Here is a 25,976-nt window from a genome sequence, read left to right on the forward strand (position 1 = left end):
GTGACGTGGACATGCATACTCATACATAAGATGACACAATAGAACACAATACCTTTTTCAAGCAGAATTTCCACGAGATTCGCTTTTGTTGCTGATAATTAAAAAATTTGAATGAAAAAGCTGTCAAAGTCGTAAAGTTTTAATGAAAGATTTAATAGCAGCAAAACTGGAGTATTTAGTGCAGTAGTGGAAGTTTAGTGGATTATGCGCACAATAGACTATATAAGCGCCAACAGTGATGTTAGGCATCTAGTCAGTAAACACTTCGCTTTACCTGAACTTCTGAACCATGGCTGTTAAGTATTTTCTCTGCGTTGTGGGTAAGTGTTTAGGCAGGCCCTAAAGTTGGTAATTTAACAAAATTTAGTATTTGTATTTGTACAAAATCTTATTTTTTGTTTTGCTTTCAGCGATAACTTGGGCGACCTTTTCTTTGGCTGTCGCAGATTCATCAGAACTAATAGCAAGAAGGCCAAAATTTTTCCATAACTTTATCATCCAAAAATTATCTGAACTGGGTATGAATCCACTGTTTGGCGGAATTTCTGGTATTCGACCAACAGCACAACCACCTCTCGTTGTTATCTTATTATCTCCCAACAAAGTGGAACCATCTCAGGCCCCTACTGCCTCAAATCCTCAAAGTGGTAATGGAAATCATCCAGAAGTCGGTAATGGAAATCTTCCAGAAGTGGGTAATGGAAATCCGCCAGAAGTCGGTAATGGAAATCTTCCAGAAGTCGGTAATGGAAATCCTCCAGAAGCCGGTAATAAAAACCCACCCGCAAATGGAGGTGGAAGTGAGCAAGGCAATGCGCCTGCCAATGGTAATGGAAATACCGCAGGTGATATTACTGGCAATGCTCCGGAGGAAGCGCAAGTTGTGAGCGAAGCTGCCATGGCGGAAGAAATGGAAGACTTAATGGCGTAAGCAAATTCGTGATTGTGCATGTAGTGATCAATACTATATTTGTCAGTGCATAAAAACACATTACTAAAATTAAAGAAATTTTTCAAAATGATATAAAAGGACTCTTTGCAATATCCTAGGTGAAGTAAACAGTTTTCAAAACTTCTCTTTTTTGCTCTACATTGAAAAATAAAATAAAAAGATTAGCTTAGTTATAAATGTTCCTTCATGTCCAAATAAAGCAAAACTGCAAACCTTCGAACGAAAAACACTCAGAAAAATTTTGGAGCAATCAAAGATCAGGGCGAGTGACGTTCAAGGTGGGAAGATGAGCTGACCAGCTTATAAATAGCGAATTTGTTATACGTTTCATCAAAGCTCACCGGTTAAGATGGCTCGGTCATATAAGAATAATGGACGGTATGAGGGCGCAGAAGAAACTTAAAGAAGAAGCCAGTGCGTTCAACACTAAAGCAAGGGAAATACTGCGAACAAGAAGGGCCGACGAACTAGAGTAGGCCATAAGGAACATGGAAAAATAAAGGCATAAGCATTGGAAAAAAGTCCCAAGCGATAGAGTTGTATTGGGGTGCCACGTGTAGCAGACCAAAGCTCATAAAGAGCTGTAGTGCCAAAGGAGATGATAATGCTGAATTGTCCTTATGCAAATGGTCGCATGGAGTATTTGAGAGAAAGATTCTACGGAGGAGTTTTAGATCTTTGCACGTTGGTGACGGCGAGTATCGCAGACGATGGGACAATGAGCAGTATGAGCTTCACGGTAATAAATAAGTAGTCATGTATTGAATAAAGATCCAGCGGCTCCGCTGGCTAGGTCATGTCTTCCGAACGTATGAAAACGCTATGGCCATGAAAGCATTCGATGCGGGAAGGACATTTAAAGATCCTAGACGACTTCCTGAATAAACCCATTCTTCATTGGGATGACATGTTGTCGCCCAAACCAATACTCTACAGAAACTTCCAAGTTATTATTAACGAACGTACAGGTTGGAGAACTGATGGGTCCAAATTGGAAAATGGTAGAGCAGGGGCAAGAATCAATGGGCCCTAATTCAAAAAATCGATTCCAACGGGACTCTACCCACCAATATTCCATGAAATATGTGTGAGAGAGTTCTCAGGAAAATGAGAAGTACTCACATTTATATACCTTCAGATAACTAAGCGGCTCTAAAAGCCTCTATCCTTTAAATTGGCAAATGATTGTCTAAACCTTCTCAACACATTAGGGAATTTCAACATAGTAATACTAGGCTGGATTCCAGGACATGTAGGGCATGAGGGAAATGAAATGGCTGAGGAGCAAATATGCAACTCCTGAATCTTTCGGTGGACTCACAAAAAGCCACATAAATGAATTTCTTAGAAAATAGGAGGAAAGGAAATTTGCTGCACACTGGCCTAAGTGTGCCACTCAGCGTCAAGCCAAACAATTTCCCAGCAAAGGAATATCTGACAAGCTACTCTCACTAAGCAGAGTAGATCTGCGTCTTTTAACAGGATATCTTACAGGTCACTGCAGCCTGAGGTATCATTTAAACAATCTTAGTCTATCTGAGACCAATGTCGGCAGCTTTTGCGAAATGGAGATAGAAAGGTCAGAACAGGTGCTTTGTGAATGTCCTACATTAGGCAGACAAAGACTTCACCACTTTGGTTGTACCGTAGTATCTTTATGCAATATTTGGAACAACAAACCCAAAATTGTGCTAAAATCTAAATTGCCTAAAACTCGAAGGTAACAAAAATAGGCCTTCCAAAATAGATCAACTCTGGTCGCAGTTCGTAATGCCCTTCTAATAATAATAATAACTCGATGCGGTACCAACTAGTGGTTGCACAGAAAGCAAAGGGTCAAATTTACGTTTGAAAGATCAGGTGGCGAAGAGCTTGACTTCACTGGGTGTATCCAACTGGCACTGGTTAATACGGGAAAGAAACGACTGGCGTGCTTTGTTAAACTCGATTAAAATCGCTTAAAACTGCTCGCTTCAATCAAGAAAAATAAGAATATCAAGAGAGTTCACAAAAAAAAAAACATTTTTTTTAACAATTCTATCCAAAAAATGTGAAAATGTTTTTTTTATTTTTCGACTATCAATATCCAGTCAACCATTAGGGTGCGGCCAGAGTGAACGCTGAAAGCCGAGCCGAGATTGTCAGTGCGATAAAACTGGTTACATACAAGTCAATACAAATAAGCTTGTGTATAACAAAGTAAGCGCCGACAAGAGCAGAGAGCAAAGCCGATGAGTGCGAGAAAACAGTTTCAAAGCGTTTTGCTCGCTTTTTTGGATTGTTGATGTTTACTTTTTAGAGTGCAGTTGTGTTTTTAACACACTTTCATTAGGTCGGGTTGTATGTATGTATGTATGTATGTATGTATGTATGTATGTATGTATGTATGTATGTATGTATGTATGTATGTATGTATGTATGTATGTATGTATGTATGTATGTATGTATGTATGTATGTATGTAACGGAATCTTTGAGCTTAATTTTCACTGGCTTCTAAAAATCTGATCGACTTGAAATTTTGCACACCTATCAAGGACCGATGACAATGCAATAATTTGATAAAAGTTTTCCATTATCCTTATTAGGATTGCCAGGATTAATATTTTCTTTTTTTACCTGTGGGCAAAAAGTAAGGTGAATTTGGTTGTAAAATGAAAAATCTTTATTTATTCTTGTAAATCAATTTCATCCCCTTCAAAATAATCCCCTCTCGATAAAATACACCTATGCCAACGATTTTTCCAATCCCCGAAACATGCCAAATAGTCCATTTCCGGTATAGCCATCAGCACCTTCTTCGATTCAGCATCTATCTCCTCAATCGACTCGAAACGCGTTCCCCGGAGTGGCCTCTTGAGTTTTGGGAATAGCCAGAAGTCACACGGAGCCAAATCAGGCGAATACGGTGGTTGCGGAACGATATGCGTGGAATTTTTGGCGAAATGGTCACGAAGAACGAGTGCAGTGTGAGACGGTGCATTATCGTGATGCAAAAACCAAGAGTTGTTGGCCCATAATTCTGGTCTTTTTAGATGAATTGCTTCACGTAAACGACGTATAACGCTTAAACAATATTCCTTATTAACAGTTTGGCCAGGTGGAAGGAATCCATAGTGCACCACACCACGAAAATCGAAAAAAAACTGGCCAATGGAGTGGGGTAGCCGTTTCTCAGGCTCCCTCCACGAAATAAATATAAGATAAATCATTATATAAATGATGAAATTCACCAAATTCATTCCTTTTTAGTGTAATTGGATGTTTTCCAAACTCTTTTGTGTTAATAATTGCATTAATCACACTAGGAGAAGCAAAATACTCTTCATCAGATGAATCCATTACCGTGTACAGCAATTTTATAAACACAAATGAACAACAAAATTAGATGACATAAGAGCAAAACACATGGAATAAACAAAATTTCAGCGCTGATTCCCTTAGTCCAATTGATACTATGAAATAAAAAGTGGTTAGTTGCGGTTAATAATATTAGTTAACTTATGACTGTAAAAACGATTTAAATGGCCTTCATTACAATTACTTTTTTTGGAATAAGCCCCATGAACATTTTCAAGAATACTGAAAGACGAAAATTTCAAAAATTATTTTTCAATTTTTTTTTAATTCTTACTGAAGTTGATATACATATGCTAATGAAGGAATTTTAAAAAAATATTAAAAAAAATCTCTAACTACTTTTGACAATTGTTTTTGAAATAAAGTCCATGAAAATCTTGAAGAAAATTGAAAGACGAAAAATTCAAAAACTTATTTTTACATTTTTTCTCATATTTTTGAATTTTCTTTACCATATTTTTTAATTATAAATTCACAAATGTTCTTACGAAAATTTCAAAAAACATTAAAAAAAATTTTCCAATTGTTATTTTTACATTTAAACTAACGAATTAGATTTAAATTTATCGGTAGATTTAAGAACTTGATTTTAAATTTTGAAGTGCTATAAAAGACTTAGACTTACGGATACAATCAAATTTCCAAAAAAAAAGGAAACAGCATAAGCAACAAAAAATTTAAAAATATTGTTCTTTTTTCTGAATAATTCTCATGAAAGTCCGAAAACTATCACGTTTCAATTTCTTTTTACATATTTTCATTTGATACCTAATGACTACGACGAAAAAAAAAATTCCCAAGGATTATAGAAAAAAAAACAAATTTTCAATAATGTTTCGATATTATTTTTTTAGTTAAAACACAAAAACAACAAAAAATTATAAAAAATTTTTTTTTGTTTTAAAACACAAAAACAACAAAAAATTATTGTATTATATAAAAAAATTTTTTTTTGGTTTTTTTGTGTTTTTGGAATCTCTCTTACAATCTCTTAGAAAAAAATGTTCGATACTGTTTCAATATTCCTTTTTTAGTTGATACCATAAATCATAAAATAAAACAAAAAATTATTTCAAACAATTTTTTTTTTTTTATTGGGACCTCTCTTGAAATCTCTCGAAAATCTGAAGAATATTGAGAGACGAAAATTTCAAAATCTCAAGCTTTTTAACTTTTTTAACATATTTTCATTTGATACCTAATGTATACGACCAAAATTAAAAACAAATGGTTTTTTTTCTGGAATCTTGTTCTTTTCACATTTTTTTTAAATTGTTTGTAGTTAATTAAAAAAATTTTTTTGTAATTTCGAAGATAGAAGAGAAATATTTTTTAATAATATACATTTTATATATATATTTTAGTTTTTTTTTTTTAATTTTTTGTTTTGAAGAATTATTAGAACCAAAAATATTTCAATACTTGTCTGATATTCTTCTTTTAGCTGTTCCTTAGTCATATAATTTTATAAAATTAATAACATTTTTTTACGCAGGAAAATTGAAATTTTCAACAACCTTTAAGAAAAATCCAAACGCGATTGTGAAAATTTAAAAACCGAGATTTACTACCACTAAGTAATAGTAACAGGCATGTATCGATTTTCTCATGTGTGGGGTTTAATAGATGACGAAATCCTTATTCACTTCATTTGATTTCATTGCCAAGTTCAGCCAAAATCTTTATTAATATTTTTCAATATTTGGACTACATAAAAATTTGTAATTACGCTATTTCGCACTTCAATGCAATCATGCAACCTTTACGATAGCTGATGAATTATTGATTTGAGAACTTAAAATCGATCCAATAGGCTTGAACGACATTCTGGACTGTGACCTAAAATACTCATTCGACAAGGCTGTAGACCCTCGAAATGGCTGTTTTGAGTCGTAAGCGAAGTAAATATGTACTTTGAATGAAAGAATCGTAATAAAAAATAGACTTCAAGTCAGTCTACAACTTTTCCAATTTTTTAAGGAACGCTCTTTCACGCCCTCTAAAGCAACTTTGGTTCATTTTCAAGTACATTCCATGTTCTCTGTAGTAAGATTAACACTTTGTGGAGCATATCTAACGAAATAAGCATTTTGCCGAGAGTAAACGCGAAAAAAGAAAATCAGTAATGGATCTCAAACGTAATAGTGTGATTGCATTATATTTGGCTGGAAAATCACAACCAGCGATTGTTCGTGAGATCGATCACCTCAAAGTAAAGAAAGTTTTTGTTTATCGCACCATTACTCGTTAGAAATGATACTGGTAGCATCGCGAAACGTCATGGAGGTGGTCATCAAACGACTGCAAAGTCACGTGAAATGGTTCAAAAAGTGATGAAGCGACTTAAGCGGAATCCCCGACGAAGTGAAAATATCTCACCGTAGCATCTGCCGCATACTGAAAAGTGATCTCAAAGTCAAGCCTTACAAGATCCAAAAGGCGCGTGATCTCACATCAAAGCAGTAACAAGTCAAACTTGAGAGAGCGAAGGAGTAACTTCGCTTGGCCGAAAGCGGTAAATTTCTGAGCATTGTGTTTTCTGACGAGAAACTTTTTCAAATTGAGCAATTCGTAAACTCTCAAAACGATAGGGTTTATTTGACCGACCGTTCATACGTACCCGCCACAGGTAATGGTTTGAGCCGCTGTAACGGCAGATGGGCGCTCTCCAATCTCTTTCATCGAGTAAATGCGAAATATTATCGGGAAAGTATTCAAACATTTCAGTCTCAGACCATGGACGTTTCAACAGGGCTCGGCACCGACTCACAAGGCTCGAGGGAACCAATAATGGCTAAAAAAGAACGTTTCGAACTTCATAACGTCCAGACAATGGCTCTCAAATTCACCAGACGGTGGATTATTCTCTTTGACGAGATTCCCCAGTCTCAAGGCCCTGAAAAAAGCCGTTGGCCGCGAGTGGTCCAAAATACCTACAAGTCACATTCGGGTAGCTAGCGATTCGTTTCAGGACCATCTCAGGGCCATAGTCAAGGCAAAAAGTGGTCATATCGAGCAAAAGTAAAATGATTCTTAATTTTGTATTATTTTCACACATGTTTTACTTTGAATTGAAGAAAAGTAATTTTTCGAACTAAATGTATGCCTTTTTTAATTGGTTACACTTCGAGTGCCGGTCCCTGTAGCAGTTTCCTTCAGTGTTTGTCCGAACTATCAGTCAGTACAGCAAACCGTTGTTGCTGTTACTACACTATAGACTATACTTATTGTATATAATTGGAAATGTCAGCAGAAAAGGCCAAAAATAAAAGCAAATAATAATAATAAAAATACTCCCGCTCTACTCATTTCAATACGCACTGAGTAGAAACTAGCCAGCTACCAGATATGTATGTAAATTTCATGTTGTTTTACACATAGAAAAAAAAAATAAAAAAATAGGCAATACATATAACATCATAGCAATATATTCAAAAGGCTTTGTTGCTGTTTTCATTGGGGGGGCTTTTTAAGTGGCGGGTCCCAAACCCAGCGCACAACCAGCTATGCTGGGATGCTTCGCCTTCTCACTTTAGCTCACTCCCGAACGGGTGTTCGGAAGCTAACCAGAGGATACGTGGGCTAATCCCGGACGTTGTGAGCTGCTTGAACCATATGTAGAAGAATCGTCCTGGCCACTCCCAAGTGAATGGCGATCAGTAACTTTCCCCACTTGCGTGGACTTCTACACATGGAACCATCCTCCTCCGCTTTACGACGACATAGGCATAGCGCAGCGAATAAAGATCCAGCGGCTTCGTTGGCTGGGTCATGTCGTCCGAATGGATACAAACGCTCCGGCTTTGAAAGTATTCGATGCGGTACCAGCTGGTGGTAGCAGAGGAAGAGGAAGGCCTCCTCTGCGTTGGAAAGATCAGGTGGAGAAGGACTTGGCTTCACTTGGTGTGTCCAATTGGCGCCGGTTAGCACGAGAAAGAAACGACTGGCGCGCTTTGTTAATCTCGGCCAAAATCGCGTAAGCGGTTATCGCGCCAATTAAGAAGAAGAATATATTCAAAATTCTTAAAGATGCCTTTCTTTGTAATAAAATTTAAGGTTGTTCCAGGGTTGAACTAGACCGAAACTGTCATAAACGGAGGGCATATGGAACTAGACCTAATATGTCCAATTTCTTCCTAGTTCTATACCATCAAAAAGGGAGATCGACGTTGAACGCTTCAACGTCATTATCTACATTAAGTCTAAAACTTGTTTGTATGGAGGGAGGAGGAGGCACGCAGAGCAATTTTAAGTATATTTTTTTATTTGCAGCTTTTATCTCGCGGCATTTGGAATCAGAAGTGTGTCTAAGCATAATTATCAGCTCCACATGATGTGTTGAATTATTTATAATATATTATATGTATGTATATATGTATTTACATACATAAATACATACATATATACTGATGCCTATTCACACGCAAATGAATTGCGACGCGGTCGATGAGCCCATAAATAGTTTTAGCTTTAGCTTTAGCTGTTTGTTTGTTTGTTTGTTTACTTTTGGCAATGAATTTGCGGTTTTTGGCGAGTAGTCAGACGATTTTAAATGATGACCTGGCATATTTTATTCGCACGCGTGTAGTTTACAGAGCTTTTGTAAGACCATCTGCTGCATTTGATAAGGCGTTTATTGATGGTTTCAAACAGCTGCTTTCGAAATTAAGTGGCGGGATGGTAATAGCCCCACCAACTCCTACTTTATCCATCGCTTGCTCTTTTCAATGCGTCACAAAATATTTCAGGAGTCTATGTTTTTTTGTATGTTTTGGCCCTAACAACCGCCTAACCGCGCGATTCCAAACTGGATAAAGAAGCAAAGCGAAGGAGTGTGGTGGAGAACGAATATAAAACGAAATAGACCGAAGTTTAGACTAAAGTGTAGTGTAACCGCCAAATAAGTGTTCATATGTATGTACAGTTGTCTGTTACATTTTTTTGCTAAATTGCAACCAAAATTAAAAGAATTAAAAGTATATTTCTCATAGAACTCTTTATTTTGACCTTTAGCTCCACTGCTTATCTACGTACGAGCCATTTGCAAAAATTATAAATCTTGCAATAGAGTGAACAATTTTGCGCCACCTTGTACTATATATATACCTATATATATATAGTTGGCATTTGCCTGTTTTGTTGTTCTCCTAATTTTGGCGTGAGTCTTGATTTCGTTCCACAAATGGGGGACCTATAGTTTTAAGCCAACTCCGAACGGCAAATGGTTTTTTTATGAGGAGCTTTTCCATGGCAGAAATATATTCGGAGGTTTGACATTGCCTCTCGCTATTAAAAAAAAATTGTTCCATCATTTGGTGCAAGCCCAAAAAAATTTGGGAAAAAGCTGAACTAAAATATTGCTCTATAATATTTATCGCATTAGCACCACAGACTGTCCGTTTAAAACCAACATGAAAAACTTCACAATGACGGAAATTTTTGCATGATGGAATTTTCTTCGACTGCAGAAAAAAAGCTACCAATCTTGTGGGAACTTAGTACAAAAAGTAACAAAATTGACGAGAGTTTTCCTATCTCTTAATGTTAATGAGCTAATTAATCGGTAACGTGATCGTAATGGAGTACAACGGAAATATATGCACTGGGCTTTTTCGTATCGGTTTATGTGGATTGCATGATTGGATGGGCCTCCGTTTAAAAGCTTCCTATTCACATTTGGAACAGACACCACACTTTGACCTTAGGCATAAGGCCGAGAAGCGATTGCCTTTGAAATGCCAATGCGCTCTCAAAGCTTATACTGGAAATAAAAAAGGTACCCAAATCTCACGACATAGATGTTCTTCTACCATCCGAAAACCATTTTACAGTTAAACACTATTTTCGAACTCCAAATTACAAGCTATCTTTCATATCAAACCCTCGTTAGACATTGCTCAGAAAGTCAAAGACACCCTGGAACTCATTCACGAAATGGACGCGCCCATAAAAAACATTTCTAAGGTTTTCGTGTCATTGAAACCTTCTTTGACGCAAGTACTCGTTGCAAATTGAGATTTTAAAATTGTACAAAATCGAGAATACCTGCAGCGGTACATTTACTCAAATGTCAAATAATGGCGATAAATAGCGATTTTGGTAGGAATGTTAATCAAAGATGTCCAGGATGTAAGCGAGCGTCACCTGCCGGTTGTTCCGAACACTTTTTGATCAAGGTGGTATATGCATTTTCTCTGAAAGAAGAAGGATCCTTAACCCCGTATAACTTAAAGTACCCATACAACTGTGGTTCCGACAGACGAAAGTTAAAGCTGGTTGTTGTGATGCCATTTCGGTAGTGATGTATTTTTTTCTTGTAATTATTGCCGTTGAATTAAAAGTTAGTTCAGTACAATACAAAAGGATTTCTAAAACGATCTTACAAAGTTAGTATAAAATTCTGCTTATAGCTAAAAAATGCATTATTTTTTTATTAAAATTAGAATTTCGTGTCACTCATTTTGCCTTGTGCTCTTTGTTATATGTTTCGAGGAGTTTGAATTTCTGTATTTTACCCGACGTGGTCTTGGGAAATTCTTTAATGGGTACCACATAACGGGGTATCTTAAAGTGCGCCAACTTTCCTTTGGCGAATTCCTTGATCTCGTCGCGCGTCAACTTCGTGGCACTATCATGCAAACGTACGAAAGCGCACACTTCCTCACCCATACGCTCACAAGGTACGCCAATCACCTGGATGTGAAATAAATTTAAATTAACTTGCGAATGTAAAGAAAAATAAGTTAAAATATTTACACTTACATGAGTTTCGCAAATTTGCGGATGTGTGTTGAGGAAATCTTCAATTTCTTTGGGGAATATATTCTCGCCACCCCGTATGATCATCTCCTTTAGGCGCCCCACAACACGTCCATAGCCATCTTCTTGCAGAATGAATTGATCGCTGTGTTCGACAAACATTCAAATTCGAAAAATTTTATTAGTAATGAAACTTCGCTTGCCTCAAACATGAATTACATACCCAGTCCTAAGCCACTTGTCACGTCCAATGGTCTCTTTTGTTTTCGCCTCGTCGTCATAGTATTCCAACATTGTGGCATAACCACGCACGCACAGTTCGCCACACTCGCCGAAAGACACGGTTTTACCCTGAGCATCGATCACTTTGGCTTCCACATGATCCTGCAGATGACCAACGGTATTCAAAATTTGCTCCATACTATCACCGGGACGCGACTGAAATATACATGCAGTGGTTTCAGTCATGCCGAACACCGTACGCACGTGATCCAATCCAAGCACATTTTTGATATCTAGGAAAAGTTGTGGTGAACACGCGGCCCCACCAGTAATAGCCATGTTTGCCGTTTTCAAGGGCAGTTGCAACTCTCGCTGCTTCTTGATGAGATCAACGTACATTGTGGGCGTGCCATGTATGACAGTGCATTTCTCATCCACAATGGCGTGTAACGAGTCGGCGGGACTAAATCCAGCTGCTGGCAGAACTAGTGCGCTTCCTTGTGACATGGCGGCCATAATCGTAATAACCACACCATAGGCATGGAATAGCGGCACTTGCACGCAAATGCGTGAATTGCTGTCCAGCTGATTACGATTGCCGACGTGTATGCCATTGTTCACGAAATTGTAATGCGACAGCACGGCGGCTTTCGGTTGTCCGGTGGTGCCGGAGGTAAATTGCACATTACAGCCACTGTCTGGCACTATATGGCGCTGCAACTTAGAGATATCCTCACGCTCGGCTGGGCTGCTCAGTCCAAGCAAATCATCAAAACTGAGTGCGCCTTTCAGCTTATTCCGTGAGTCGATAATGACGTGTTTTAAGTGAGGCAAGTTGGTGCTTTTTATGCACCCATCAGAACTGTTTGAAATCTCTGGACAAATGCGTTTTATAATTTCATAATAATTTTGCGTCTTATATGTTTCCGGCATTATGAGCGCTTTCACTTTAACCTTCTTCAGGCAATACTCAATTTCGGGTCCTTGAAAAGCCGGATTTATGCCGACCTAAAAGTTGAAATTAATTCAAAATGGTTTTCAATTGTGATGCGATCGTCACCTACCGATACCAAACCAGCGCGTGCAGCACCCATCATCGTCAGGTACCAGTGCATGTTGTTGGGCGCCCAAATACCCACATGATCTCCGGGCTTCAAACCAAGTTTCAGTAAACCAGCAGCCGCACGATCGACTTCCTCCAGGAGGCTTTGATATGTGTAGCGCTTTTGTTCGTGGCATGAAACAATACATTCCGCACTGCCATATTTGGCCGCTGCTCTTTCCAGTTGCTGTCCAACATTCCGATAAACTAACGGACTTTTGCCGATGTGATGCAGGTGCGCCGGGTGATAGTTGTGTGATTTCACAACAGCGGGGGCTTGAGCAGAAAAGCTGAAATGGAACATAAAAATACAAATTAAATATTTATAAATACAAACAAGCTTAACTTAAAGTTTTTTTTTATTATCAAAACAACACATAACATACAGTGAATAAAATTAGAGATATCCTTAGCAACAACAAGACGCTTAAATGGATACCAAGTCATTTTGACAAGCTTGCCACCAAAGCTCCACTCATCACTGCACCATTCTACAACAGTAAAGACACCAAAAGAGCTGCCAACTCGATAGTAGCCAACAACAGCACACAAAATTGGAATAATTACACCACCGTTTACAGATACCGAGCCACGACAAATTCGATAGGGATCTTCAATTTACAAGATCTACTCAGTACTGGCAATGAAACAAGCAAAAAATTTGTTTCCAAATTTGTAAAAAGAAGCCATGTTTTCTATGAAATATAAACTAATATTTTCTTTGTAATAGCTACTTATTTATTTAAACAGAAGTATAAGACAAACAGGAACTAGCCAAAGGCCTTCAGCTGCTTGTGTTAGAAATTAAATTTAAATGTGTAATTTGTTTCCTTTTTTAAATAATAAAAATAATCATCAACACAGTCACAGAGCCAATTTTGTCGACGTCTGTTGTTGAATAATTTTGAATTAAAAATTTTCTCTCGTTGTCTTTCGAAGGATTAAACACTCATCTATGCACAGAAGATTAACAAAACGTTATCAGCAGTGGTCTGGATGTTCACACGAAAGCAACTTGAAGGTTGGGTGGTCAAATGCAAGCGCCTACGAATAGCTGCACGCTTTTACTTTAGAAGGCGCGCAAGTGTAGTTTAGTGAGATTACCCATGAAAATGCCTGCGATTAACAGTAAACAATATTATCTAGTATTAGAGAACAAAGTGGTTGTTTGTAAAGTATAAAAATTTACTGCTTTATCTATTGTGCAGTCTATGGCACCAATTTTATTACACAACTATTTCAGCAATACCTGATTGTCCGTGATAAATTGCAATTATAAAAAAAAGATTAAGTATATTATTTACACCTATTCTTTCTGTAAAATTTAACTAATTGCATTAGTCTGTAAGACATGTCTCTATCAGTCCAATAATCATCATCAGTTTAATAAAAAAACAAAAAAAAAAATAGGTGACAAAAATAAATTTTAAATTCGATGTCTATTCTTATTATTTGAACTTGCGCCTACAACACAGATTTTTTCTGCTAGGGTTAAAAATAAATTAAATCACGATAATAACACCTTCAAAAACGCTTTATTCACGAATCTTGCACGAACTTTTTTACGAGATTTGCTCAAAACGTGCGCCACTTACTTGAAAACACTTTACTGGAAGGCACACAATAGAAAATAGCAATGCTCCAGCAACAAGCTCATAACAAAATAGTAAACTAAAAAAAAAATAGTAAACATCTATATATATAAAAATGAAATGATGTTCGTTTGTCCGCATTTTTTTGGGCCGATACGAGGCCAATTTTATTCGTTCTTTTTTCATATTATAGGGATTCACTAGGGGAAGGTTTTTAGCAAAAAAAAATTTCTTTTAAATATTTTCTTCATATAAAAAAAAGAAAAAATCAAAATATTGTCCAAAACAAAACTTGCTCGATTGTTAGATTAAAGTAAGTTTCGAATCGACATTCATTTTATGTGTAATTTTATGTGTACAACTTTTTTTGAATTTTTTGTATTTGTATTGTGATACAGAAATGTATTGTATACAGAAATTTCAAATGATTCGAATGAAAATTTTTTTTTTTTTTTTTATTTCTTCCATAAAATATTACACCTGTCGTTAGACAATAAGTAATTTGATTTACAAAAAGATGGAATGAGAGTGATATTGAAGGGCCAATGACCCCAAGCTCATTTAGAAGAAATATATACATATTATTTAAAAACAAGTGGTTAACAAACAATGATACATATATACGATTAGTTGACAATTGATTACAAGGATTTTGCAAGATCTGTTGGTGTTTGACGGTTAAGCCGACTTTGGGTAGATTTTTCTTTGTTTGGTAGTCTTCTCATCATAGGATTTGTATGCCTTAATAGTCTATTTATGTGTCTTCTGCTGGCGCTTTGTATTGTTTCATCAATAGTATCGATGTCAAGGTCGCGATGAATATCTGCGTTAGGTATGTACCAAGGTGCATTAGTTAAGGTCCTAAGTATTTATGAAAATAATGTTTCAATTCAATTGAGCAATGCTTTCTTTGACCAATTCTATATGGAAATGAATGCGTTTGCAAACGATGTTTTCGGCTATGAACAAATGTTGGAATCGAATGAAAAAGGAAAGAAACGCGAAATGATAAAAAAAATTCTTGGAAAATACACAAGATAAAGTAAAAATTCGAATTTTTAGATTTATTTTGTTTATTTCTCATTTTTTCAGAAGTACACCACACAACAAATCATTCCAACTCTGATTTTGAAATCCTGTTGGAATTGGTGATCGATAATTTTGTCACTATAATGGTCAATGGAAATTTGCGTGTATCAGACCCTGCATATTATTTACCATATCAACTTTTTATGGAACATATGGACCAAATGAACACAAAAAAATAATTTAGTTTTGTTTTGATTTTTTGCAACATTTTGGTTTTCAGTTAATACAATAAAAACAATACTGTTTTTTCGTGAACACAAAATTCTAAATTTATTACGTTGTTTAGAATTTTTTTAGAAAAAAATAAATTTTTTGGTTTTGAGGAAATTTGTTTATTGTTGCTATTTGTGAAAGCGTAGATATTTGTAAGTATTTGACTATAATCCTAAAAGTTAATGGAATACCACTATGACACATAGAAAACATTTTTTCAAAGGGGTGTTTTTCGAAAATTACAAAAAAAAAATTTCAAAAATTTTGAAGAAATAAAGTAAAATAAAAAAATTTCGAAAGCATGAAATTTTTTCAAAACCAAATTTTCCTCAAAAAGATAAAAGAAATTTCTTCGAAGAGGTGTTTTTCTAAAATTACAAAAAAAAAAATTTCAAAAATTTTAAACAAATAAAATAAAATAAAACTTTTTCAAGGGTATGAAATTTTTTCAAAACAAAATTTTCTGAAAACCAAACAAAATTAAAAAAAAAATGGTGTTTTCAAAGCATTTCATATTCCACTATTAATAGAGAATACATTTTTTCGAGGGGGTGTTTTTCAAAGCGGAAAAAATCTTTTTTAACAAATCAATTTAAACTTTTACAAAAGTATGAAATTTTTTCAAGAACAAAATTTTCTCATCAACTTTAAGTTAAAAAAAAATAGTTTTTTCAAAATATTTAATTTTCAGCAATTAACTGAGAAGAAATTTGTTAGAGCGAAGTGTTTTTCAAAACTTCAAAAAACACTTTTTAACCAAAAAAAAATAAACCTTTTTTCAAAAACAACATTAATGATAACATTGCCTAACAATTTCTGCACTTTTGCACAGTCTAAAGAGGCATTGATACAGAGTGTATTTCCAAACATAGTTCAACATTACAAAAACCATGATGGACTCAGCGAAAGAGCAATTTTAGCTGGGAAAAATAAGGACGTCAATGATATAAATTCAGCTATTTTAGATCAAATACCTGATGACATAGTTGTTATGTTGCGTATAAGTCAATGGACACTATTACTGATCAAGATAAGGTCGTAAATTATCCAACTGAATTCTTAAACTCACTCGATTTGGCAGGCTTACCACCTCATAATTTACGATTAAAAATTGGAGCACCGATTATTATGCTGCGCAATAGTAATGTGCCCCGACTTTGCAACGGTACCAGACTCGCTGTGAAGAAGCTAATGGGTAACGTTATCGAAGCAACAATTTTGAAAGAGAAGTACAAAGGAGAAGACATTTTGATACCCTGAATTCCACTGATTCCGGCGGATTTACCATTCGATTTCAAACGTTTGCAGTTCCCTATTCGCCTTGCCTTCGCTATGAGAATTAATAAGGCGCAAGGACAGTCTCTACAAATGTGCGGTATTAATTTAGAATACCCAATTTTTCTCATGGACAATTGTATGTAGCTTGCTCACGAGTTGGCAAGCCATTGTCATTATTCACGCGAAAGATGAAAAAACCAAAAACGTTGTCTACCAAAAAGCGTTACAATAAAGTTCGAATGAAATTGTATCAAAGAATTTGCTTTGTTTCGTATTAATTTTATTCTCTTTCAGCAAATCATTGAATTTATCGTCTAGCGAAGCGGGCGAGGGTACGCTAGTTAAACATAAAATTTAAAATTTCATGCTGTTCAATTGGACCAGACTTTGCAAATTCTTATAATTTGCTCCCGTTTTTCAAGTGTTGATAAATGATACAACAAAAATATTGTCTGTTAACTGCCAGATAACGCTTTTAAATGCACTAATCTCTATGAATATAGGACATACAGGGTCCAGCACTAGAAATGTAGCCAATTAAAAAGGTCATAAATTTCGTTTGGAAAATTGCCTTTATTCACTTTAAAGTAAAAAATATGTGAAAATAATACAAATATAAGAATTATTTTACTTTTGTTCGATATGACCACCTTTTGTCTTGACTATGGGCCTGAGACGGTCCTGAAACGAATCGCACGCTGCCCGAATGTGACTTGTAGGTATTTTGGACCACTCGCGGACAATCAGTGCCTCGAGACTGGTAAATCTTTTAGATTGGACCTTGCTCTCGAAAATGGTCCAAAGAGAATAAACCATCGGATTTGCGTTTGGTGAATTTGACAGCCATTGTGTAGACGTTATGAAGTTCGGAACGTTCTTTTTTAGCCATTCTTGGTGCATCGAGTTTTGTGAGACGGTGCCGAGTCCTGTTGAAACGTCCACGGTCTGCCGAAGTATTTGTCTTTCTCGATAATACTTCGCATTTACCTTGACGCCAGGCTCAATGATAACGATTGGAGAGCGCCCATCTGTGGTTGCAGCGGCTCAAACCATTTCCTGTAGCGGGTGCTGCCTCCTGGTGGCCAATCGTTGACCCAAATTCTCGTACAAACGGTCGGTCAAATAAACCTTATCGTTTTGGGAGTTTACGAATTGCTCAATTTGAGAAATTTTTCTCGTCAGAAAACATAATGTTCGGAATTTGACCGGTTTCGGCCAAGCGAAGCAACTCCTTCGCTCTCTGAAGTCTGACCTGTTGCTGCTTTGGTGTGAGATCATGCACCTTTTGGAGCCTTGACTTGTAGATCATTTTTCTGTATGCACCGTATGCTTACATATTTTCAGTTCTTTCGCCATTTGATTGGCACTTCGTCGGGGATTTCGCCCAATTCGCTTCTTCACTGGTTCAAAACCATTTCGCGTGACGTTGCTGTCTTTTGATGACCACCTCCATGACGTTTCGCCAGGCTACCAGTATCATTGTAACCAGTAAAGGTGCGATAAGTAAAAACTTTATTTACTTTAAGGTGCTCGAGCTCACGAACAATCGCTGGTTGTGACTTTCCAGCCAAATTTAATGCAATCACACTATTACTCAATCCACTACTGCTTTTCTTTTATCGCATTTACAGGCAGCGGATGCCCCTATATGAGCTGCGCAAGTGGTCTAAAGTTGGTTACACTTCGAGTGCCGGACCCTGTATGTACATACGAGTATTTTTATCAAAAGATATGATCTAATGCACGTTGAAAAAATAAAATTCCCATAAAAATGAAAAGAATTTTTTTCGTTTTGGCTAACATGTTTTAGGTAAATTTTAAGCGCTTAAACTTAGCACCTTGTATGCAAACGCAAAAAATGTGCGCGTACTGCCATGTAGTTAAAATGTCCAGACAATAGGCCGTCTTCAAAAATCTAGTTTCGAGGGCAAGTTGTTTTAAGTTTTCGTTGAGGTGCGCATCGGTCTGAAGGGGCCTGCGATTAAGTTCTAAATAAAAGTTTAATTTGTGGCTGGTTTTGAAGAGAAATAAAAGAGAATATGACATCCATAAGAAATCTGATCTTAAAAAGGGAATACTTGAACGAATGCAAACAAATTAGACCAGAATACACAAAAAAATTGGTTGGCTATATGCCACGTAGACTTCAAGCTGTAATAGATGATAAAGCAAACCATGTACGTTTTTTTATATCCTTGCTCTCCGCTCGGGAAAATAGGGCCTCGTCAAGACTCTTCCCTCGTACACGGTTCTGAACTGTGCTTTTGCGCCGTCACATGTAATGTCGGCATCTGTTAGTTCGCGCAATATCGATCTTCCACAATGTACCAAATACCTTGAAATATTTTTTGCACCTAAAGGGGTTAGGGGTAGTCAGAATTTTCAAAAAATGGAATTTTTTTGCATTTTCTTAAAGTATAATATCTTAAAAATATTGTATGAGAATTTGAAGTGAGTCCGACAAATACTTTTCGAGTTATTCAACAACTAACAAAGGCGCTTGGGCGCTCCGGAGCCGTCGAGAGCAAGTAGCTAGCAGCAGCTGCATGCAACCGACGCGCTAACGATAACACTCGAGAAGGTAGAATGCTACCGAGGCAACAGCGAACAGTGAAAGTAATTAAATAATTCGTACAACTCTACAAAAATCGAGAGCAAAACTTTGAATGCGTTTTTCTCAAAACTATGTTTCTTGAACTGGTGATCGCTGTAACTTAAAAACCGCTTGGTAGATTTCAATAAAATTTATACTGCTTTTGAAAAACATAAAAAGCTCGTGCCTGATCGAAGGATTTTTTTTCAAAAATTTCGGTTTGTCGATTTTTTCTCGAAAATCTGGAAAATATTTCCTGAGGCCGCCATGTTATTAATTTTGATCAGGCATAAGATTATCTATTAATAAAAGTAATTTCTCTTGTCCGACTGATTTTAGATGAATCTCAGGCAAGGGACTTCTGGCGAAAGGGGCTCCGCACAAACAGCGATTACTTTTAAAATTATTAATTTTTTTTTTTGAAGTGAAACTTCTTAGGCGTCGATGGACGAGCGAGAAAGGAGAGTAAAATTTCAAGGCCATACAAAGTTTTTGGCATTTTCGTTCCGCGAGAGAGAAAAAAGAGATAACGTAGAGGAAAAGGAGAGAGAGAGCTATGCCTTATATATATCTTAGATACACTTTGGGCTATTTTTCATGAGTTTTTGAATGTGGTTGCTAATTTCTAGTGAGAAATAACACTGCCTACTTTTTGGCGCTTGTTTGCTGGTGCAAACTTTTAGGAAATATATTTTTGATGCCTACTTTTTGACTCTATATTTCCTTGGTGCCTACTGTTTGGGTCGTTTTTTGGTCCCAATTTTTTTGGCGTTATTTTTGGTGCTTACTTTTTGACGCTTATTTCTGTTTCCTGGCTACTGCTTGTGTGTACTATAGGGGTTTTCAGTAAGAGCGCTTCAACTTTTGAAGTTTTTTGAATAAAACACAAACGGTTTGACTTTTTTAACTAACTTTTTTTTTATTATCGAGTTTGAACATATACATTTAAGTATGAAATTCGATTTCTTTTGCATGACCACCGCGTGCACGTTTTACGAAGTCCAATCGTTGAACCCAATTTTCGACCACTCTTTTGCATAAATCGGCCGAAATTCCAGCAATTTCGCGTTCAATATTGGCTCTGAGCTCACAAATCGTCGCCGGCTTGTTACTGTAGACCAATGACTTCACATAACCCCAAAACGGGACGGCTTGTTAAATGGACCGTAAAATGGCCGTAATGCTCTTAAAGTAGCAGCAAAAGAACGATTATTTTCATAAAAAATTTGCACGATTTGCAATCGTTGCTCAAGTGTGTAGCATTCCATGATGAAATGTATACTAATGAAGTTTACAGATGACAAGCGAAAAATAAAAAATATTGCGTCGTTCGCCCTCGATATCGGAAAAAAGTTGAAGCGCACCTATTGAATAACCCTATATAAAGTGCTATCCATTCCGGCGTCTGATTTATTGGTATTGCCAGACGGTAATTTATGCCGTTGCAGCGGTCCTGGAATCGCAGCGTTTGTGCGGAGTGCGCTAGGAGTAGTGCGCGTTGTTACCACGGTTTGTGTCCGGCGTTTACCTATACCGGTCGACTCTTCTCCGTTTTTTGTACATTTTGTCTATTTGTATTCTCTGCAAATGTTGTGTATTTATTAAGATATATATTCTTTCTCTCTCATTCTCTCTCGGGTCTCACCCTCTTTCTTTGTATGCCTTGAAAGTTTCACTTCTGTTATTTGTACTACGCTACACGCACTTTTGTTTTGAAATTTTGCTAAAGTCAAGTCGAAACATGATGTATTCATGCTATGTTTTTATTTTTATAAAATAAAGCAATTGACTAGCAAACAAAAAATATTGAAAATCATCATTTTTCCCTTAATCCTTTGTGTATATTAATTTTAGAATAGATAAACATCATTAAGAAAAAAAAATGAGTTTTTCAAATTTTCACTTGATCTAATCTTTTGCGCAAGAATGTGAAAATACATCTCTTGTTATTTACAAACAAAAAAACTAAATTTTTTTATTTAATTGCATAGCTGTTGTTCGCAGATTAACTCAATTGCTTTATTTCTGATTATTAACCCTTTTTGCTTTTCGTGTGTAAAAGATTAATTTCAATATGAAACCTGTTTTTTATTATAGTTTTAGATTTGAAAAAAATATATATATATACAATTAGTGGTAATTTCATTAAATATATGTACGCATAGGAGTGCATGTTAAAATATTTGCACATTTAAACTATTCCCGCATGCAAAATTTTCATTTTCTAACCTGCATTAATTTACAACTCGCGTCAGGAAAGTTGTGCAATGAGGCGCACTTGCACTTTCACTTGTGCTAATTTTCTTTTCTACTGTGTAAAAAACAATAGTTGATTGCGAGATTCACTCAGCACAGATAAGCCTCTTATTTTTATTCGTTTTTTTTTTTTCACTTAATTAATCGTTTGTTTTCTGTAATTCACGTAATTAAATAAAAACGTACACAAATTGTCAAGAATCTGCTAATGAGTAAACGTGTGTGTGTGCGTATGTGTGTGCTTCTATATGAAGCTGAATAACTGAATAAACTGTTACCATTATGATAGATCATAAAGGCCATAAAATAATAGAGTTGATTAGATGGGCAAGCGACAGAATCGAATATTTATTACAGTAAAATATTTTAACTTTTAATTGCGCTTTCGGCACATAAGGATCTAAATTTGCGGGCGATAGAAATTGAATAGTAAAACCAGTAAATAATATCCAGTAAAAATACTGCGCATCTGCTTATGGAAGTACGCAGCGACGCTTCGATGTATATGAAAATGAAGGTATGTATGTATGTAGAAACTTAACATATGCAGGTACGCAGCGCTTTGCTAGAGCAGCATTTCCACTGACTTGAAACTGGTTTGCTGTGCGTATTAGAATGTACCGTAACGCGAAAAGTTATGTGAATTCCACAATGAAACTTTCAGGGATTACTGAGCATAGTCTCTTCTATCAAATCCCAGAGGGTTCTCGTTGTATGTACGTCATATACGGAGCAGCACAAAGACCAATTCTCGGTCCCGACCTGTGGAACATTAATTATGGCGAGATATTCAATATTAGAAATGCCTGATATGGCCTTTCTAAACGCATACGCAGACAATATCGCAGCTGTCATCACAGCACTTTGAAGGAGATCGTAGGAAACTTAACCAAGTTATGATACGGACACAAACGTGGCTAGATTCACGTGGACTCAAATTAGATACAGAGAAAACAGAGCTAATACTTCTAACCAAACATGCAAACTTGCTCAAATACGCTAACCACGAAAAAGGTTCTAAAGTACCTAGGCACTGCCGTTAGGATATTCAAACCGATCAGCGCCTTTGTCTGATTCAGCATTTTTTAGAGCCGGAAAGGGATCTTTGTCTACAACGACAAACATACACACGCATAAGCCGAGAGAAATAGCAGCCATCTTGCCAGAGTACAACTCTATTGACAATACATATTCATCAATGCAATTCATCGAGAGAGTTGAACAGTTGAGAGCAATGTATCAGTGGGAAGATATATTTGTACTTTCTGCTGTTCTCAGTACGCTGTGGCGGGTTGCTAAGCGATGGGCTGATGCTCAACTAGCATTCCGGAAATGCAATGCATTTGTGGTAGCTTCTTTGACGGACTTTCCGAATGTGAGAAATTTGGCAGACACTCACATTCGAATGATGAACACTAAAATAAATGAAGGTGTAACATTAGTTGAATTCTATTATAAAATGTTAACGATAGGCCGTCGGGATAATATCGATGATAGTTCGATAGTCAGATATATTGACAACGGACCAGTCGATAATAATTTGCGGAAAACATTAAGTGGAATGAAGTTTGCAAAATGCGCAGACTTGGAGCCTGTCGTCCCTTATTTACCACACGATTTTCATGCATAAGGCGTTTAATAATGTGCTGAGCTGTTGACGAACTTAATGTACAATTTCAGTTACTTTACGACATTCATTTTTTTAAATGCTCCAAAACTAACTCACGAAAATCTATCGAAAACGCGGTCCCATGGCTAAAAAAGCAAGCGCACGTAAAATTTAATGTTGCTTTATGTCAAATTCACTCTACAAACTCTCGCATACTGAAAGTACAATTGCGTTTCTTGAAACTTGCGCCGGGAATAGCGATACATTTAACTGTAACATTTACGCTGCGGCGTGAATTCTCTGTGAGTTCTCAGTGAAATTAGTGGACACATTTTGTATTTTAAGTTGGAAAATGAAATAAAAGAAAATTAATAAAATATCTGCATACTCTGTTTTTCCATTTTCGCAAAATATTATGAAATATAGGACGCTTTGCAAAAAATCGTATCTGTAGCAAATAAAATGTGAGCGACTGTGTATCCCATTTTTGCGCTATAGGCTAAACCAATGGGAACCATTTACCAAATTCCTTATTTAGGTTAGGTTAGGTTAGATTTGGCAGCCGCATCGTACATAGAGTCTGCGATACCACTTAGACCACGAAATGGGTCCGTTGTGAGCCGCAGGGGCTGGGCTACATCTTCTTGCGTGATTTCCTATGAGACAACGTCTTGTGAAGGCTCCTACTAAGGTCCTAATTTGAAGTCTATTCAATTTTATAGTATTCTTGGACAGACGTAGATTTGCCTTGGCCATGTTTGCCTAGCAATTTCACAGGTATTGGCACTAATTCAACTTTGAATCACAGAGCAGATTAGTGCGACTTTAATAAGAAGCTTAGAAGTTGCGAGAGCTACCCCCATAAAATTACTTATGTTTGGTCCTACAGTTCCCTGCTATATCTCTGTGGTCTGGAACCCAGCATAAGATAATACGATATTGTTTGGCCATTTCATTTAGAGATTGGCGACAATGTAAGCCACTCCTTGATGCAGTTTGGAATGCATCCATACCCCGTGGAGCAGCTTGGCTGTATGATAGAATGCAGTTATCTGTTGATGGTATTCTGTTTATCTCTAACCATTTTAAAGCTTCATGAATAGCGTTAATTTCCGCTAGTTTAAAGGATTCACTGATAGAAAGCTCCTCGCGATATAACCCTGATTCTACACCGGTGTTGATTTTAGATCCGTCCGTGTAGATCTCAACGGGTGTATTGGGTGTTGGATCTTCTTCAAGCCATTTCAGTCTAGAAGGGATTTTCAGTAGGAAATTCCTTTCGAGGTAGAGAATGGGAGGATGATAGTCACAATCACTAAGTATAGTATATCCGTATAGGAGTCCAAGATGGTTAAATGTCTAAGTGTGACAGTCTTCCATTGTGAGCTCGCGGAGCAGGCCGCTGAGTATTTGCAGAAGATTTCCTTATTTAAATAGCGAGTTAAATGTATTCTTGATGATATTTTTCAACTTTTCATAGGTTGTGTGGTTCTAATGATATTGAAAGAGTTTCTTTCACAAAATCTATTCAGCTTTGAATTTTTTTATTTTACTTTTCAGGAAAAAACCACAAATACTCAAATTTTAGAAGACGTGCTAGGTTTTGCTTCTCATTTTTTGCTGGACTTCAGCAAGTTCTGCTGGATTGAAACTTGTTGCCACTGCGTACTCTCTACTGATGCTTTCGCCTTCTACTTATAGTGCTGGCAAGCCATTTTCTTCATATCACAGTAATTACATTTTGAATAGCCACCACGGCATACCTGCATACCAACGCACTATAACTAACACCAGGGCAACATTTTAGTGCTTGTAATCATCTGGCGTAGCTGAGTAGCCAAACGTTCTGAATTTTAAACAAGCGAATCAAAACAATAGTCATATTATATTATTTTACACTTCTCACATAGCTCACAATCATTTTTTTTTTCTGATAACATTTTCATACGTTTCATATTCCAACTCAAACCATGTGTAACAGGTATTTGTATGCGAAATAGTTGGACGATGTTTGATAAAAAACATGCAAATATTCACATATCCATTTCAGTACATAGTTTCAGCTGCCGAGTATTTTTCCATAGCGTATCCATATGCCGCTCGGCATTACGTAAGCGATATGAATTCCAAAACAATTTTTTTAAATCATCACCAACTAAAATATCATCACACAATACTTGCAAAAGGCGAAAAAAAAAATTCTGTCTGCACAGCTAAAAAAATTATAGTTTTCACTTTAATACTTACTAACGTAAAAGAACTGCTGAAGGATACCCATTCGTTTCAAGGACGCGTTTGAAAAAATGTCGCGAAATAGTTTGCAATTTCTCCTTTAGCATTTCGTGCACTATCCTCACTTTGAGCAGATAAAAACGTTAATAAAAAAAATATCTATAAAAACACGCTACACGCAAAGCACGAAACTATTTATACTAGTAAAAATTGCACAGATAAGTGGACTGATAAATGATAATTTAATTTTAATAAAGTCTTTAGCATTTAATCACAGCAATCTGCCAAAGGTTCCAGCTCGCTGTCCACGTTAAGCGTTAAGCTTTTGTGTAGCAAATGATCGGCTATTAACAAATCTTGTTGACGATGCGAGAGCAACTGAATCATACGTGCGTTTATCGAACGAAATAATGGAGAACGTTCTCTTCTGGAGACGATAATAATCGTACTCTCCAACTGCTGGGCTTATCAATATGAGTGTGATTTTTTAGTACTCGTATGCTCACAACTGAGCGTCGTCTTTAAGGTGCAGTTAGCGAGACCGACGTAAACACTTAACTGTGTGATTATTCACCAACGTAAGCGCGTGGAATTTGTTATGGTGCTCACACCTACCAACGTAAACGCAGGCCCGTGTCAGCTGATACGATGAAACTAATGAGAGCCCTATGTAAATGAAAAATCACCACCCTTCCGTTCCGTAGTATCGTAGATTTTATC

The 25,976-nt window shown here is 36.5% G+C and overlaps 2 protein-coding genes and 1 long non-coding RNA gene across 3 annotated transcripts; 1 reads left to right on the forward strand and 2 right to left on the reverse strand.

Annotated features, from left to right (window-relative positions):
* Positions 1 to 216: 216 nt before the first annotated feature.
* Positions 217 to 1,029, forward strand: LOC129247942 (uncharacterized). The gene is made up of 2 exons (XM_054887325.1): positions 217 to 320; positions 411 to 1,029. The coding sequence occupies exons 1-2, from the start codon at positions 290 to 292 to the stop codon at positions 929 to 931; spliced, it is 552 nt and encodes a 183-aa protein (XP_054743300.1). The 5' UTR covers positions 217 to 289; the 3' UTR covers positions 932 to 1,029.
* Positions 1,030 to 4,388: 3,359 nt separating this feature from the next.
* Positions 4,389 to 4,665, reverse strand: LOC129247205 (uncharacterized). Its single transcript, XR_008582542.1, has 3 exons — positions 4,586 to 4,665; positions 4,496 to 4,533; positions 4,389 to 4,406 (listed from the first exon to the last, which is right to left on the reverse strand). It is a non-coding gene; the product is annotated as an uncharacterized LOC129247205 (long non-coding RNA).
* A 5,936-nt stretch (positions 4,666 to 10,601) lies between these two features.
* On the reverse strand, positions 10,602 to 25,616 carry LOC129247612 (medium-chain acyl-CoA ligase ACSF2, mitochondrial-like). Its single transcript, XM_054886798.1, has 5 exons — positions 25,272 to 25,616; positions 12,357 to 12,684; positions 11,294 to 12,300; positions 11,074 to 11,215; positions 10,602 to 11,004 (listed from the first exon to the last, which is right to left on the reverse strand). Exons 1-5 carry the CDS (start codon positions 25,361 to 25,363, stop codon positions 10,768 to 10,770), a joined length of 1,806 nt encoding a protein of 601 aa, XP_054742773.1. The 5' UTR covers positions 25,364 to 25,616; the 3' UTR covers positions 10,602 to 10,767.
* Positions 25,617 to 25,976: the final 360 nt, after the last annotated feature.

This window comes from Anastrepha obliqua, chromosome 5 (genome assembly GCF_027943255.1).
Source record: "Anastrepha obliqua isolate idAnaObli1 chromosome 5, idAnaObli1_1.0, whole genome shotgun sequence".
NCBI classification, from domain to species: domain Eukaryota; kingdom Metazoa; phylum Arthropoda; class Insecta; order Diptera; family Tephritidae; genus Anastrepha; species Anastrepha obliqua.

What these genes read in the sequence shown, in the direction of transcription:
- LOC129247942 (XM_054887325.1), top strand. Translation starts at nt 290, where the DNA reads ATGGCTGTTAAGTATTTTCTCTGCGTTGTGG. An exon ending in GTATTTTCTCTGCGTTGTGG is followed by an intron (nt 321 to 410) that starts GTAAGTGTTTAG and finishes TTTTGCTTTCAG; the next exon opens with CGATAACTTGGGCGACCTTT.
- LOC129247612 (XM_054886798.1), bottom strand. Translation starts at nt 25,363, where the DNA reads ATGCTAAAGGAGAAATTGCAAACTATTTCGCGACATTTTTTCAAACGC. An exon ending in CACGCGCTGGTTTGGTATCG is followed by an intron (nt 12,301 to 12,356) that starts GTAGGTGACGAT and finishes TTCAACTTTTAG; the next exon opens with GTCGGCATAAATCCGGCTTT. An exon ending in CGCAAATTTGCGAAACTCAT is followed by an intron (nt 11,005 to 11,073) that starts GTAAGTGTAAAT and finishes TTTCACATCCAG; the next exon opens with GTGATTGGCGTACCTTGTGA.